The sequence below is a fragment of the Perca fluviatilis genome, chromosome 8, assembly GCF_010015445.1.
Source record: "Perca fluviatilis chromosome 8, GENO_Pfluv_1.0, whole genome shotgun sequence".
Classification (NCBI taxonomy): domain Eukaryota; kingdom Metazoa; phylum Chordata; class Actinopteri; order Perciformes; family Percidae; genus Perca; species Perca fluviatilis.
In genome coordinates this window covers 40,919,369-40,936,331 of record NC_053119.1, presented here as the reverse complement: position 1 = coordinate 40,936,331, position 16,963 = coordinate 40,919,369, and the positions used below count along the sequence as shown (strand labels likewise).

Genomic DNA, 16,963 nt, shown 5'->3' with positions numbered 1-16,963 from the left:
GATATAGACTTATCCCAGACAAATGCATACCTGAAGAGCAGTTATCAAAGTTGAGATCTCCCAGGATGACATCAAAGGCCACCAGGTCTTCCAGCACCTTCTCTCCTTCACGTGGTTGGGACGAGGATTGGCGAAACTCAGCCCCCCACTGGAGCAACAGGTCCAGCTGCTCACAGCGTACAGATGCATCACCTGGTGGACGGCGCAGTGTCAGTGCGTAGTAGAGAGAGGGAGGAAGTAGGGAAAAAGGAGAGGGGAAGCAAATTAATACAAAATGTTTGCCATAAAGTCACGCAAGCATGTCTGAAGGAAACAGACCTGATATAAAGTCTGTTATTAGCACTTTTACTTAAGTAAAGGATCTGAAAACTTCTTCAACCACTGGTAATTTGAGATTTGTCGCTTCTAGTAACAAAGGCACAGAGAATAATCACCAACTCTGCAGATCCCCTCAACTCCACAGAGCTGCTTTATGGCCTGCAACTTTAAAGTTTTAGTTCATTATCACTCCTCTCATCAATCTTGTTTCCAGCAGCAGCAGCAGCTGTTTTCAGTAAAAAAAAAAAAAGCTCTGATAAAGCCGCTGTACACTTTCTGCTCAACAGCAGACAGACACAGATTGGCTAGTCTCGCATTGCCAGACCTTCCTCCACAGCGCTGCAAAGGAAGGTCTGGCTAGTCCACACAGCATTCCGGGATGGGAGAAAAACATGCTCTAGTTCATTGGCATTTCTTTAAACCAATCACAATTGTCTTAGGTGACGGACGGAGCCACAGAGCTGCTGCAAAATAGCCTCAGGAAGGAACTTGTTTTGGTGGAACATGTACGTTCAAAAGTAGTTTTAAAAACTCAGATTGGACAGATAGTCTAGCTAGCTGTCTGGATTTACCCTGCAGAGATCTGAGGAGCAGTTAACCATAGTCCTCACAAATCCACCGGAGGTTAGAACCCCAACACAGAGACAGAGGAAGGGGACGGACATCCGGCCGAAATGAGGGACAGCTGGTGGAATTTCCTGCCGCACCCAATCAATAACTATACAACGTTGTTGATATAGACTAGTGATTAGCTGGTGAACATAGGGGAGCATTCAACAGCTAAAGAGACATATATCCCCCCCCCCAGAAGTTGGTGGAGACCAAAAAAGAGCTAAAGTTTGAGTGAATATCAGACTTTGCATTCGCCAGCCGGCCAAAAACCAAATAAATGCTGATGTTGTTTGTGTCTGCTGGGTGTTTACATGGTAACTGTTAGCTAAGATAATAAATTAATAAATAATAATTGCGTTGATAATACGTTTATGTTGTGTTTACAGCATGCTGCCCCCAAGTGACTAAAAAAATAAAGTACTGTAGTTTATTATGCAATACAGTGACATCACTTACAGGAATGGAGATTTTCTGTGGTATACACTGTAAAAAATAATAGTATTCTGGCATCGTATTCTGCGCCAAAAAAAAAAAATTTAATCATGCTCTTTTACCATAGACATTCACGGTTTCTTTTTGTAATTTCTGATATTTTCGTGACATTAAAAAATACATTAAATAAATCTGTTAAATAAAATGGGATAATTCCATATAATTACAGTTTTTGATGGATTGTCTTTTTATAGATACAAAAACTGAGATACATTTTTTTATTATGTCTTTTTTGCTCTAAACTAATCGTGACATTTATGTTACTTTATTTGAACAGGGACAATATAACCTTACATAAGAAAGAGAGAGACGTAATGTACCGGGTCTTAGCAAATTGATATTTTCCGGCAGTAGTCCCTGGGCAGGTAGGTTCAATTCAATTCAATTCAATTTTATTTATAGTATCAAATCATAACAGAGTTATCTCGAGACACTTTACAGATAGAGTAGGTCTAGACCACACTCTATAATTTACAAAGCCCCAACAATTACAGTAATTCCCTCAAGAGTAGGGTTGGGTATCGTTTGGTTTTTTTTCGGTTCCGGTGCTAAATCGATACTTTTAAAACGGTTCCGGTGCCTAAACGGTGCCTGAATCGGTACTTTTCAATAAAGTAAAAAAAAAAATAAGGGTAGTAAACAACAGTCAGTGACTTGTTTATTGCTAAGGACATGGTCAAAATTAAAGATTTAATAATAATGTAATAACTATAACAATAACAATAAGTTATTTCACCAGTAAATTGCTGTTGAACCCCAGATGGGAAAAGGGTATTTTACAATTACTGTGAATGCACCACGAGGCTACCTGTTTTAAGTGAATGCACCGTCTGTGTTGTTTAATTCCGACAACGGCAGCTGCAAGTGAACGCACCGTCTGTGTTGTTTAATTCCGACAACTGCAGCTGCAGTTGAACGCGCACCGTCTGTGTTGTTTCCATCCGACCATATAAACATACTGTATATCTATGAATTGCGACAACGGCAGCTGCTGCTGCGCTGCTGAGCAGACTGTTACATCCCGCTGTTGAAGTCCTCCACAGTGAAATACAGTCACACTTTACACTGTTTAACGTTAGCTGTCAACATTTTACCGGTGTTTAATCCAGCTGCTAGCTAAAGGTAGGCTAACGTTACATGCTGTCAGGTGTAGTGTAAAGTCAAGCACCGAAATGAGGCACCGAAATTTTCGTTCTAATTCGGTCTCGTTACTACCGTTTACGTCGGCACCGGTTCCCTATTGGCGAGTTTCGGTACCCAACCCTACTCATGAGCAAGCATTAGCAGTGGCTATTGCGACAGTGGCGAGGAAAAACTCCCTTTTAGGAAGAAACCTCGGCAGACCCAGACTCTTGGTAGGCGGTGTCTGACGGGGCCGGTTGGGGGTGTGATGAACAGTGGCGATAATAGTCACATTAAAGATAATGGAACAGTGACTTTGAAGGTAGTCGTAGTTCATGTCATAGCAGGGCACATCGTGTCATACTGAGTAGTGCAGTCTCCTATACCAGATCCTGACTACTCTGTGCATATGAACATCACAGCAGGGCGTTGCAGGATGAAATGTGGCGCTGCAGAGCATGGGTGGATTGAATTGGTTGAATAATAAAATAGTAAGAAAGATTAGAAATTACAAGAACATTAGACATTTAACAAGTACAAAATACACCCCGCCTCCAACAAACTGCACAAGACTGTCCCTCACTCGAATGACAATTTTTGTTTCTTTCCTTACTTGATGACACTTATCTATTGTGTTACTAATACTCGTGGCATAATATCAAATCGATTGTGGAGCTATTTTGCTTTGGCAGTGTTTTCTTGTGTCCACCCCTGAGAGAGAAGGGAGGAGGTGAACAGAGGGAGGCGGTAGGTGAGAGCGCGAGAGAGAGAAATAACAGCTGAATAGCGGAGAGTGTGAGAAACAAAGAGGTGTTAAGATATTGCTGGGTGAGTAGGTGGCTTTGATTACTCTCAGCTCCAGCTCAAGTACATGTAACATGTAATGTTTTTCCCTTCTTTTTCTGTTACTGGATCACTAATCACTAGAGAAAGTGCTGGCTCTACATTTGTGTGTATGTGTGTGTGTGCGTGTGTGTCCATTCCGCTTGGCTTTCTGTGTGTGAAAACTTGGGTGCGGAAAACTATTTAGGGCTGAGTAACATAATAATTTAAATATTTGTAACTTAGCAAAAATCTTATTCTAATAGAGTGCCAAAGTAATAAGCATGATTGGTTTAGTCCACCCCCGACTATATAGGTCAAATATGGCAGGGCAGTCTTGTTCCAAAGGATCCTCTACATGAGGGCTGGGCAATAATTCAATATGATAATTTATCGTCTTTCAATGGAATCATATCGTGATGAAATCGTATATGGAGATATCGAGATATGCATTACGTTGTCTAAATTTTAATTACAAGCACATACTAATTCAATTTTCTCAGAAAATCTGTTGTGAAACATTTTGAGGGAATATCATTTGAAGAATTGCAGATTTGTTTGACTATCACACTATTTTTGTGCATGCATGTTAACATAGTATATAACTGGAAACAAATAATTTATTTTTACTCTATAATTTCACTTGACACTGTTTACTACATTATTGATGATTATTTATCTAAAATCACATTGTGTAAATATTTTGTGAAAACACCAATTGTCAACCCTACAATATCGTCGCAATATCAATGTTTTTGGTCAAGAATATTGTGATATCTGATTTTTTCCGTATCGCCCAGCCTTACTCTACATCCAGATGAGCAAAGCTGCCTTCTGCAGCACGTCCTCACCCAGAAAACGGCCGTATGGGTCGATTATGCGAGCAGCTTATAACGACCCACCCACAATTACGTTTCTTGTTAGGACGCGACTTCTCTGTTTTCAACTGTTTTCCCAGTTGAAAAATACAAGCAGCCAGTCAGAGATGTATAGTCTGGATTGAGAATGGGGATGTCATTTTACTGTGCCATAGCCAGAAAATAGCTACATTCATAAAAAAAAAATAGCAACAAAAATAACTGCCTCAAACATGGTAAAAATAAAGTAAAATCAACATGACTCCCTACAACCGCTGCTGCAGCTTCTGTGAGGATTGAATATAGACAGTGGGACACATATGTCGGATTTGTCAGGGCCCAAAAGAAAATTTCCTCCCCTCCCAAACAATCGACTAACATGATTAGATGTCAGGCTGAAGATTAAGTGAAAATGAAATGGCGGTGCAGTCTGATTATCAGGTCTTTGAAGCAGGGGCATCAGACTGGGGCGAAAAAAGGGACTGAGTACCCAGGGCCCTCATGTGAGGAGGGCCCAGGAAGATGCTAGAATGAATAGCTGTGGATGCGGGGAGGGGCCCATAGAAAATGCCTTTCTACAGGTCCCAGAATTTTGTGCTACGCCCCTGCTTTGAAGAACACAGCTTCATAGGTTGTATTTTTCGAAGAAGGCAGCCCTTGCTCAACAAGGCACACAGCTAGGATTTCTATCAAAATGACATTCTTTTTTAAAGCGCCCACATTATGCTCATTTTCAGGTTCATAACTGTATTTTAAGGTTTTACCAGAATAGGTTTACATGGTTTAATTTTCAAAAAACACCATATTGTTGTTGTACTGCACAGCTCTCTCTCACTGCTGCAGATCCTCTTTTCACCTGGTTTCTGTTTTAGCTACAGAGTGAGACCTCTTTTCATCTTCTTCTTCTGTACTATCTTTGATTGCACTCGCACATGCGCAGTAGCTCAGATGTAGATCATGTCAGCTAGCTAACTCTAGAGACAGTAAAAGAAAGTCTGTTTCTCCAACTTTGGTCAGTTACAAGGCAGGATTAGCTGGGAGACTTCTAAATGAGGGCGCACATGTAAGTAGTTCTTTTGTAGATTATGGTGAACTTGTGTGTGTTGTAGCAGTGCTTTGCTATTGAGAACGACGTAGCATGCTAGCGTTAGCCGGCTAGCGCTAGCATTAGCCGGCTAACGCTAACGCTACGAGCTAACGGTTGTGGTTAGCCAGCTCGTTAGTCGATTTTGAACAGCTCACTAGGAGACTGAAGGCAGGACACATTCAGAAACCGTATCTCACTCAAAACAACATGGATGGATTTTTTTCAAAGTTTGTATGTGTGTGGAAGCACCAGAGACACAAAAGAACACCCCAAATCCCAGAAAAAGTGTTTTTTTCATAATATGGGCACTTTAAGTTGTGTGGAACACGGCTGAGATACACTTAACCCTTGTGTTGAAATTATGAATAATTTTAACTAATAGTTAAGATCAGATGATGTTGAGTGGATCACAGACTGTTTAGTCAGGAGGCTGTTTTTCAACCATTTAAACATTATTTTTCAAATGCTATAAAATTGAACCCAAAATTCAATGGAAGTATTAATTAATTTTACCTGCGAAGAACGTTGTATCCATGCATCCATGTTTTTTAACGAAAACCCAAATTTCTGATGTTAAAAAAACAAAAAAACTAGTCAAATTTGACCCGAGGACAATACAAGGGTTAAAAGGACAGTAAAACTAAATAACTTGTGAGAAAAAAATCAATGCATTTCAGTTAAAGGAGTGAACTTACAGATGTTAGTATAACAGTTGCAGTGAGGATCTGATATGAATATGTTGAAAATAATTAAATGAACAAATAAAATGGTATGATCATGGACATGGTCACATCAGGGATAGTGTAAAAAATGTCATAAGTTACTTATATTAGTCTGTGTATTGTAAAATGGTACAGTGAGCTACAGCGTCAGCCTTTTGGGTTACTAAATACTATGGCAGTGTTTTCTGCTATTCTTTTGGTTTGTTGCTTTTTTAATTGCTTTTGTGTAATTATTTACAGACTGTAAAACACACATCGAGGAACTCCTTACTACTGATGCTACTACCAGCACCCTAATCAAGAAATCTTTTTCACACCCGACATCGTGACAGGTGCAAAAATAAGAAGAAACACCTGACACACCACTTTCAAATCAAAATAAGGGTTTACCACTTACAGTAAGTGTAGTAATGAAGATACTATACTACACTCAAAAAATAATCAGGTCTCTTCTCTCCTCCCCCATTCCCCCCCAAAGGCTTTATGTTTGATGTATCTTTAGAAACAGCCCTGGCACTGCTATTTTTAGACCTGAGAGAAGCGTAGGAAGAGCCCAGAATAGCAGGCGAAAGGGTAAGGGGGGGGGGAGACGTGTCTTTGGTAAAAAATGAGGGAGGCATCGACCGGAGGCTTTAAATAGGGCCGTGACGCCGTAAACAGCTTGAGCCAGTCGCCATGGGAACAACAGAAGGAGGGGGCACACAGAGGTTTTGATGCACCCATTTATCTAGCTATCTGGACACACACATACACACACACACACACACACACACACACACACACACACACACACACACACACACACACACACATAGGGCTGTGTACAGTAGATGGATGGTTGTACACACACACACACACACACACACACACATAGGGCTGTGTACAGTAGATGGGTGGTTGTGTACATACACACACACACACACACACACACACACACACACACACACACACACACACACAGAGAGCTAAGATGTTCTTCGCTCTTAGTTAGCCTTAAAAAGTGAAAGGCAATGTCATGGAAATCATATAAATGCATGCATGTGTGCATTTCCGTGTGCACGTGTGCATGTGTCCATGTGTGTGTTTGGGACACAAAGTGACAGAGAGAGTGTTTGAATAGCTAGAACATGTAACTGTACCTTCTATAGCGTGGAGGTGCGTACACGTGAGATATCCCACAACCCTTTGGTCCTGATGGGAGGTGCCCACGTGAACCTGCAGGGAACCAGAGACAAACATGACATTGTGTTACTCCGCCAAGTTCAAACCAGCAACATGAACTGAAGCCGAACAGGTGTGTTTGCGTACTAAAGCATGCCAGGTAACAACACCAACGCCAATTAGATCACACAAGGCAAGGTGAAACTTTATTGATTCCTGTGGGGAAACTCATTACAACTGTAATTTAATTGCAGTAGTTAGGGTGTGCTGCATAACAGCAGCGGGACAAGAAAATGAATTAGAGCGATCTCCCTCAGAAGCCTGGCCCGGGTACAACAAGACTAGACATCGGCCTAGGCTGTCCTCAGCGTTCGCGCTCACAACAGGATATCAGATCGTAAATGTTGAACACGTTTAATATTTGCATTTGAAATTGGTGTGGACAGATTAGACTTCTTAAGATATCTCACACCACAGGAAAATCTGGCAAGATAAGCTTTAGAGCCATTAAAAAAATCGGGCATGTGCTGACTGTTGTCAGGAGCGGCGAATCTGGTCCAAAATCGTCTTGATTCTCTTGTGGTGTGTACCCGGCAATAGGGTTTATTTAGCTAGCCATCTTTATGTCCAGCAATATTGTTTATCATTGCTGATGCTAACTATCCATTTGTTTTCTTGTAGATAAAATATAAGCACATCACTGTGTCGGTCAGTCGGCCCACCCACTTTGGTCTAGACTGAACTATCTCAGCAACTGTTGATGGATTGAAATTTGGTACAGAAATGCATGTCCCCCTCAAGATAATTGTAATGATTATAAATTGCTATACTTATTGCAAATTATCGAATGTTAGTAGGCTACGCTACTAAGATGATCAACCTGGTAAAGATTAAGACTGCTTAGCATCAGTTAAGTGCTTAGCATTGTCATTGTAAGCATGTTAGCATGCTGAGGTTAGCATTTAGCTCAAAGCGTTGCGGTGTCTGAGTGCTGCTAGCTGGTTGTGACTTACTTAGTCTTGTTGTTCAACACATGATTTTTAGATAATAAAAAACTAGCAGACAGTAATAAGAACAAAAAAATGTAAAGGCTTTCATCATGTAGACATATTTTGAATTAATGGTATATATTATTGTGCCAAAAGGAAATATTGTAAGCAGCTAAAAAAAATTGCATGGCATTTCCAACATAAACATTATGTTGATTAATATTTTAAAAGGAGAACAAATCTTTGATTTCCACTCTGCCATTTGCACTGTTGACATTTTACGCTGCATTATGAATGGTCTACCATTCCCAGGGGCATGGAACATTTTCAGTCAGCAGGGAAATAATGTGAGCTATTGATCAGTGTAAACAAAAAGTACAACTCTTCAACACCAAAAACATCTGACACAACTTCTGGTATTTTTCTTTTAATGCCAGTTTCTTTGAATAATTAAAAATTAAATTAAAATACTTTAATATACTGTAGATGTATTTGCATTGGAGTGAGTTTACAACTTTCACAGATAAGTAATCTTGTCAACAAAACTAAGTGAAGTAGATGATAAAAAATGCAATTTGTTTGGAGTGTCCATTCTTGTGAAATATCCAGTTGCATAATTAGAATGAGTGAGTGAAGTTCTGTAAGAGGTAGGCTGAATCAATCAGCTAAACACAGAGTTGAAGATTTTATTAAATATGTCCTCGTACGCTTTACTCGTACTTCTTCACAACCTCAATTTCTCCATTCCCTGAGCAGCAGAGTGTGAGCAAAGCTGCAATAAATTGAACATCACTCCAGATTTAATCAGACACCTTTAGCATTGGTGTTGAGAAGTCCTTCAGCATCACAGAAAGAAGACACGGAGGACGGTGGAGCCTGGCAGCGCTGAAGTGCCAGTGGGTGGATGCAGACTGAGGCGGAGGAGGAGGAATAAAGGGTTGCAAAGAAAGGGAGATGGTGATTGTGGGGTGGTTAGTTTGAAGTGGGAAGGCGTCTGGGTGAAGCACATCTATAACAAGACAGAATACATCCTGTCAAAGGCCAGCTTTGAGACAGCCTTGGACAGAAGTATTGTATGAGGTAAACTGCTCTTAATTTAGCTTTCTATCTTCATAATCACGGAGGGATATTTGTAAAGCCATATAATTAGTACTAACTAATCTAAGTAACAACCCACACTGCTAAATGTTATATATGTACTGTATAAAAAGAGACTATTGTCAGTAAGAACATTCAACATTCAAGCCATCAAGTGTTGTGTCAGCCTTTCAACATACAGCATTCACACCGCAATTTCTTCAGAAATTGCATTCTCTAGTTTAACATGTTGTTTATCCAGTTAATGAAAGCTTTTAAATTCGCTGTGCTAAAAGCTTGCGGTCTGGCAAGGTTTTTACCAGGAATAATCCTCTGACAAACTTTGTTTTGTTCATTTATTTTTTTTGTTTTTACCGGGAGAACAGCTGGCCTTTTGGTGTGGATTTTGCATGCTCTCCCTGTGCCTGCATGGGTGTTCAAGTTAGCTCCCGGAGTCCAAAGCCATGCAGGGTAGGTGAACTGGTGACTCTAAATTTCACATTGGTGTTGATGTGTGAATGGTTGTCAGTATATATGTGTTAGGGACTGTTCATTTTGTATCTAAGGGGCTACCGGAGGAGTTTTGGGATCTTTAAAATTGAAAATAGACTTGACCCTCCCTTCGCCAGCCATACATTTTTCTATGACCCTCCAAAATGATTGGGAAAAAAGGGATGACCCTCTCCAACATTTTATGGATGTCTTCTGTACTGGTTTGCGCTTAGGCAAAGATGTACAGATAGCCACTGTTTTTTTTACAACCATGACATATTTAACGTATCCTCTGCTTTCTTATCTTACACATCCCACTCCTCTGTTATGGTGTAGAGGCCACTTCAGTAGATTTACTCACTAACGTTGTTGCGGAAACACAATAAGCATAAGGTTACTCCTCTAGTAAACTAGTATTCTAATGAAATAAAACAATAAAATATTGAGACCATTCAACAAAGCACACTGGGTAATAACAAATTCAACTCATGAACTGGTTGCTATGGACTCGTCACTAGGCTTCCTCAGTCATTGTATATTTTAGCATAGGTAAAGCTGCCGAAGCTGAACATTATCCAAATCTCCATTTCTCAGACGAGCGTCAATTTGGGAGCTTGCATGTTACCACTTCTTCCTTCTCAAATGTCTTAAAAAGGCTGTCGTTTGCACAATTTCAAATCACCAGGACCCAGGCGCGGAGCTGTGGGCGGGCCTGGACTGGCCTGTGCCCGCCCACATTGACAGCTGGCCCAATCAGAAATTCAAAGTGTGTTGGTGTGCAAAGCGCTGCAACAATCACAACAACCATGGATTGTTGTTGTGGCCAACAACTGGAAACTTTATACATTGTTCGTCTGCTATTTCATTACTAAATTCATTTCTGAGACTTTTTTATGCGAGAAATCAACTACGTAGAGCTCAAATATGGGCCGTTTTACGAAAATGTATGGCTAATTGCTAATTTGGTCCGACTGTGTCGGAGTTCAGAAGCTCCGCAGTCTGACGTGACAACCGGCCAGTGCTTGCCGGGGTTGCTGGCTCGCCGCCCTGCCTGTCCACCTTCACAGACCCTCGGTGAGCTGGCTGGAGCTCTATCAGGAGACTCGAGGACAAGAGGCGTTTATTTCCCTGATCGTTTGTTTAAATAACTCAACACACATAACCATTATAAGATTAACTGGAACCTGTGGTTTTTCGAAGTTATAATGCTCCACGAGAGATTGCGGGCGTAACATAACAAGCTCGCTGACCGGGCTGTCACTCACACGCACCGGCCACGGAGCAGGGAAAGGAGAGGGACAGCAGCGTCTGACAGGGCAGAGAGATACCCGTCTCTGACAGTCTTGTTAATAAATTATAACATGTATATTAGATCTGTCAGTCTTCCTCTATCATAGGTGCCGATTTATGTTTACCTCTGTGGGTGCCCACGGGCGCACACCCTTTAAAAAAAAAAAGTAGGCTAGGCTAGTCAAAACATGTTTGCATTTCAGAACCTTAGGAAATGGACAGCGGCCGACACAAACACATGTGCCTATTAACTCGATAATAAAGCTGTAAAGTAGGCTTTCAACTCAGGACAGCGCCACTCACAAATACAGATAGGACTGGAGATGAGAAGTTTAACTGACACGTAACCGCGATCAGCGCTCACACGCTCCACTTAGCATCAACTGCAATGTTTAATTTTAAATGGATGTAGCCTACTAGAAGTCTGGCACATGTGGATGCTCAGTATTTTCCGTGGGTGCTCGAGCTCGAGGCAACGTAAAAGTTTGAGCTAGTCAGAGCTTCATTATATTCCATCTTCATGTCAGTGACGATAATTTGGCAACAGGTGGCGCAGTTAGCTATAGGGTTCTCAAAGAAAGCAACTCCAAACTCGTGTTGCTGTCATGTTGCGATTTTTGTAGGGTCAGACCCATCTGCTAGCGATGGGGGGCCAAGACTGAGAGCTACATGGAAAAGTATGCACCAAACAAGCCACCTTGAAATTTTGCTGTTTTCATGACTAAAAAATGTTGGGTGACCCTCCCCTCTACAAAGAATAAAAAATACTTGACCCTCCCCTACATTCCATAAATACCAAACGGTCCCTTAGCCTTGTGATAAAGCGTTGAACTGTCCAATCATTTTCACTCCCATCGCATCAAAAAGTGATGCTTGGTCAGGTGTCTTTGGCGTTTGTTATTGACGCAAAAAGTCTCCTTTAGCGTCATATTTAGATGGGCTTGGTCGGGAGTCTTGGCGACACGTTTTGATGCACGGGACTCGCTTCTAGCCCTTTGGCGTCATATTTAGACGCTCTGGGTCGGGACCCTTGACGTCACTATTTGATGTTCTCAGGACTCGCGTCCAGCCCTTAGGCATCATATTTAGACGACATGGACGGGACTCTTGGCGTCACTTTTCAACACTGGGTCAGGACATATAATTATCTGACATGCGGGACAAAAACGGGACAGTTGGGTTTAGGAAAAGATGGTGGATGGGGTTACAAAATGTATGTTTCAACCCCGGTCTCCTGGGTGAAAGTCCTGTGTTGTTTGACCCATCCACAACCCCCCCAACCTTCCTGGATTTTCTGTGGATTTTAGGTCTTTCATTCTACTCGCTACCGTTGCCTCTCTTAATACTATGTCATCTTACAGCTCCGCGGTCTAGCTGCTGCTCTGCCCGGTGCGTTCCATAGCGACGCTAAAGGGTGATTTTTGCGTCTGTCTCTGGCGCTGAGAGCCACTGACCAAGCGTCAGTATTTTACGAGTTGGGAGTGAGAACGGGTTGGTTCAATTTGTACCCAGCCTGAGAGCTGAGATACACCCCAGCACCCTGCGACCCTGAACACAATACGGTGATATACATAATGGATGGATATATGAATGAAGACTAAGAAAAGGGTAGTACTGTAACCCCTATCTTCCACCAGCTGCATTCCGGTGGCGCCACGACCCTCACGAGCAATTGCGGCCATTCAGGCCATTCCCTTTAAAATATGAATACTTGCTTAAGGTAGAGTTCATTTATTGAACTACTATGATTTTTGGCTGCTCACTAGTCCTTAACTGCCCTGCTACCTCCACTGACATCTTTCACAGTGACTTAAAAACATGCTTGTTGCGTGACGCTCTCATTCAGTCAAATCAAGTGCATCATTTACGATCAATTAATGTCTACTGTAATGAAAAAAGAAGTCAGCATTTATCTCTCTGGTGAATGAGCCCTGGTGTAAAAGCAAGCCACTAAGGAGAGGACTTTCATATAGACAAATGGAGACTGATTGACAATAATGGGATGGCTGTTTTGGCTTTGTTTCTGTGTGGACCTCCTAATGAAAAAAATCTAAAAGGCATTAGTCTGATTAACTCGACTCTGATACCAAACACAAAGCTCACGTTGCAGACTGAAGTTCAGTTAATACCTCAAAGCAAAGGCCACACATTTCCCTCTGAAGATTTAGGCACTGATTTAATTTCTATTAATGGAATGAGTGTTTTGTGAGAATGGGTGGGGTAGAGGAACAAAAAAGATCAGATGGTACATTAACTTTGCTAATAATGTTGCATAAGATGTGACTCAATGAAAATGGGTGGGATTGTGTTGGTTTGCTGATAACAGCTGACCCAGGCAGACACCAAAAACCTTTAGCGTATACTATATTTTACATGTTTCCATACATATCACAGCTTTAGTAATCCATATTTAAAGGAATGGTTCGACATTTTGGGAAATCAATCTTCCCATCTAACTCTCTGTTAGATTGATACCACTGTCATGTTTGTCTGTTAAATATGAAGCTAAGGCCAGAGACAGTTAACGTAGCTTAGCATAAAGAAATAAGATTCCAAAATGTCCAATCTATAAATGTTAGCAGGAGTCTTATCACTCATCTACTTTTACGGTGTTAAAACTGTAAGTAATACTAAAACCCATATTTGTCTCCATTACATAATTACATTAAATGCTTTTTATTTCTCAGTTTGGGTAAATCTCACCATAGGGATCATTAAAGTTTCATGTAATCATCTTATCTATTTTTTTTTTACCCTCTCTCCAACGCTGTCCTCATTCTTTCCATTTCTGTTGCTCCTACTCTGCCTCTTCCTTCCCCTCTGCTCTCTCTTTATCTGCATGCTGTGCTCTGTATTAATATTTCAGGGGCTTATGCATGCTTCAATAGGTGTGTGTGCACCCTGAAACTGACAAGAGGCCTGAGGGGATTCTTATGTGTGTATATGTGTGTGTACACACACTCATGCATACAAGAATGAGTGGACTTTCGATGTGTTTATATTGTCTGCGGTCTATGCAGAAGATGAAGTATAGATGATGCCAACGTTACCTGGAGTTCTGCATAGTGACTTTTGGTCATGAAATAGGAAAGCAATTTCTGCCAATAAATGGAGTTGACGTTGATAGTTAACAGAGTTCCTTTTTTGGTAATTTAAGGCCCGAAGTGGCTTTGGGGAAATCTCCCATTGATTTCCATTCTATCCAATCTAGTGTGTCCCTGTTTTGAAACCTAATCTGTAGAAATGCATTCAAACTGTGTATTTCCACACACACACACACACACACACACACACACACACACACACACACACACACACACACACACACACACACACACACACACACACACACACGCACACACACACTCTTCAACCATGCACTTAGTAGTTTGAAATAATTATAAGAGGGGATAAATGTTGAGACTGAAAAGCTTTAATTACGGAGCCAGCGCTGGCTCTCTCTTTAGGGATTTTTTTTTTAATTAATATGCTATCTGTGCCTCTCGCTGCCTCTCTCTCTTTCTAGTGCGTCACTTCCCCACAAGAGACAATTCAGATTTATGTCGCTGACCCGCTGCTGCTCTCCAGGTAAATAGATCCATTGGGAAATAATGAGTATTTGTGTGTGCCCCGAGTTATATTTTCTAGACTGAATTCATTCAAGAAGAACAGCATTTACATTGATCATAATTGAAATAAACCAGTCTGGGAACAATAGCAGAGGATGGTTGAAGGCAACATCATGAGTTTATTTGGTATAAAATTCAGTTCATTGTAATAATTAACATAAATCATGTTCTAGATACTTTAACCCAAAGTAATCCAAACTGAAATAAAGCAATAGGGAAAATATAAAGGCCCTTGGTTACTTACATTTGATCACATTAATGGAAAGGTTAATGTAAAGGTTGCTAACTGTAGCCACATGTGTAAAACTCCAACCACAGTCTGCACTGCCACCAGTCACCTGAGCTAAACAGTTGACATCACCTGCACAACTCATTCACAGCAACACAACTCTTCACACACGTCTCAAAACAGGCTCAGTGAGCGACACACTTTGAACAATCCTCATCGAGACAACACACACTGTCACTCAGAACACACAGAGTAAAAACACTATAATCAAACACCCAGGGGCGGGTCTAGAGGGGGGGCCGGGGTGAAATCTATTCTGTTTTGAATGTGTGGTTAACAGTTTTGACAGCAGTGTGTTAGCATTTGAACAAAGTGCTGTAAATCCACAGTGTTGTGCAGGTTGTGGCAGGTTGTGGGATAAGTCTGTAGGGTTTTGAAAACTGTTCAAGCAATGAAAAACGAACTAGAGTTTGGTCCACATGAACTGCTGCTGTGCAGACTGGAGTCAGAGTTTTGCACATGTGGCTCCAGTTGTGCCCACTGTCGTTTAGCAACCGAAAAAACTGTATTTACAACCACTTGGTTAAGGTCAGGGACAGGCCATGGTTACAGTGAACCGAAAAGCGAACATTACAGTAATTGCAGGCCTGTGATGGAAAAGCAAAAATATGGTCTCCTGCAGGAAAGTCACTTAGCTTTCGCATCGCTACAGAAAGACACACTACTTTCTGCATTGGCACTGAATGTTGGCATAATCTTGAGGCGTGGACTTTTTGTTAATATACTGTGCAAGACTGTGTGGCGGTATTTCTATAGTTTCATTTACTCTAGATCAAGGCCGCCCAATTTAGGGCCCGCCAGCCGAGTTTGGCCAACGCTCATGTTGTTTTGGCCCGCCATGGCATTTGACATGCTCATGCTTATTCTCCTTATTTTGAAAGTGCTGTAAAATCCTAACCGTAACGACAACGAAACTTAAATTTGATGCAGCTAAAGATAACTAGTACTAGTAAGATTTACGGCAATGTAAAGCACAGTGCTGGTAAACTGCCCTAATAAAGCTATAGTGTGTAGTCTGTTTTCCCCGTGAGGAATTTTAAGTAACGACAACGAAACTGTCAGGCATCCACATGATACAAGCCTTCAGTGATCGTGCACATAGCTTTTCAAAAGATATTTGAGGAATTTCAAAAAGACAACATTTCAACAACATTTCAGCTTCAGTGCCAAATGATCTCTTCACATGTTGCTCTGGAAAAAATGTGGGTCTCACTGGACTGAAAGCTGAGTTTCTTCTGAACATTTAGATATGAAACACATGGGGATCAGTTATATACAAATACTTTAAAAAGGTAAATGTAAGAAGATATGTGAAAATGCTATTAGACCTCAGAGGGTTAAATACGGAAATTTGATCTAAAGAATTACAATAATTACAGTATTCTTCAATATCAACATTTATTTTTGGCCCGTGGCCTTCCATCCATATACATTTTTGGCCCTTCATATAAAAGAATTTGGGCACCTCTGCTCTAGACGATTTGGGGTTTTCTGTGCTTTGTGTACCTTATGTGTCCCTGTAGCCCTGCCCAGCATGTCTTCCATTGTACACCTGTTTTGTGTCCAGCCTCGTCAGTCTGTCTTTGTGTTACCAGTCCTTGTTGTCTTGTTCCTCCTTATTCCAGTTCCCTGCACACTCCAGCTGTACCTTGTCTGGTGATTAGCCCCTTCTTTATTTATTCTGTGTGCTCCTTTTGTCTGGTGTCAGTTCGTCATCGTGTTTTGGGTCAAGAAGTTCCGCCTGTTTCTTGTGCTCTGTTTCTCAGTATTCCTGCTTTTTCCCTGTTTTTGATTTATTATCTGCATGGACTGTAAGTTTATTTAAATCCTTAACCCTTGTGTTGTCCTTCGGGTCCCAGGGACCCGAAGGACAACACAAGGGTTAAATCAACTGAAACTCCACCACCTCATCTCTCTTCATCTGCATTTGGCCCTAACCTGCCACTCCTAACAGGTGACATAATTACCCAATATTGACATAATCCCTTGGGATAAAATTATGCT

At 41.2% G+C, this 16,963-nt stretch overlaps 1 protein-coding gene across 2 annotated transcripts in view; it reads right to left on the bottom strand.

Annotated features, from left to right (window-relative positions):
- Nucleotides 1-16,963, bottom strand: part of smpd3 (sphingomyelin phosphodiesterase 3) — an 82,445-nt gene that overhangs the window by 13,834 nt on the left and 51,648 nt on the right. For both annotated transcript variants that reach the window (XM_039809354.1, XM_039809355.1), the window contains 2 exons: nt 7,172-7,247; nt 31-192 (listed from right to left, as the gene is read on the bottom strand). In XM_039809354.1, coding sequence (XP_039665288.1) covers nt 31-192; nt 7,172-7,247 — 238 coding nt within the window. The remainder of the gene's footprint in view (nt 1-30; nt 193-7,171; nt 7,248-16,963) is intronic.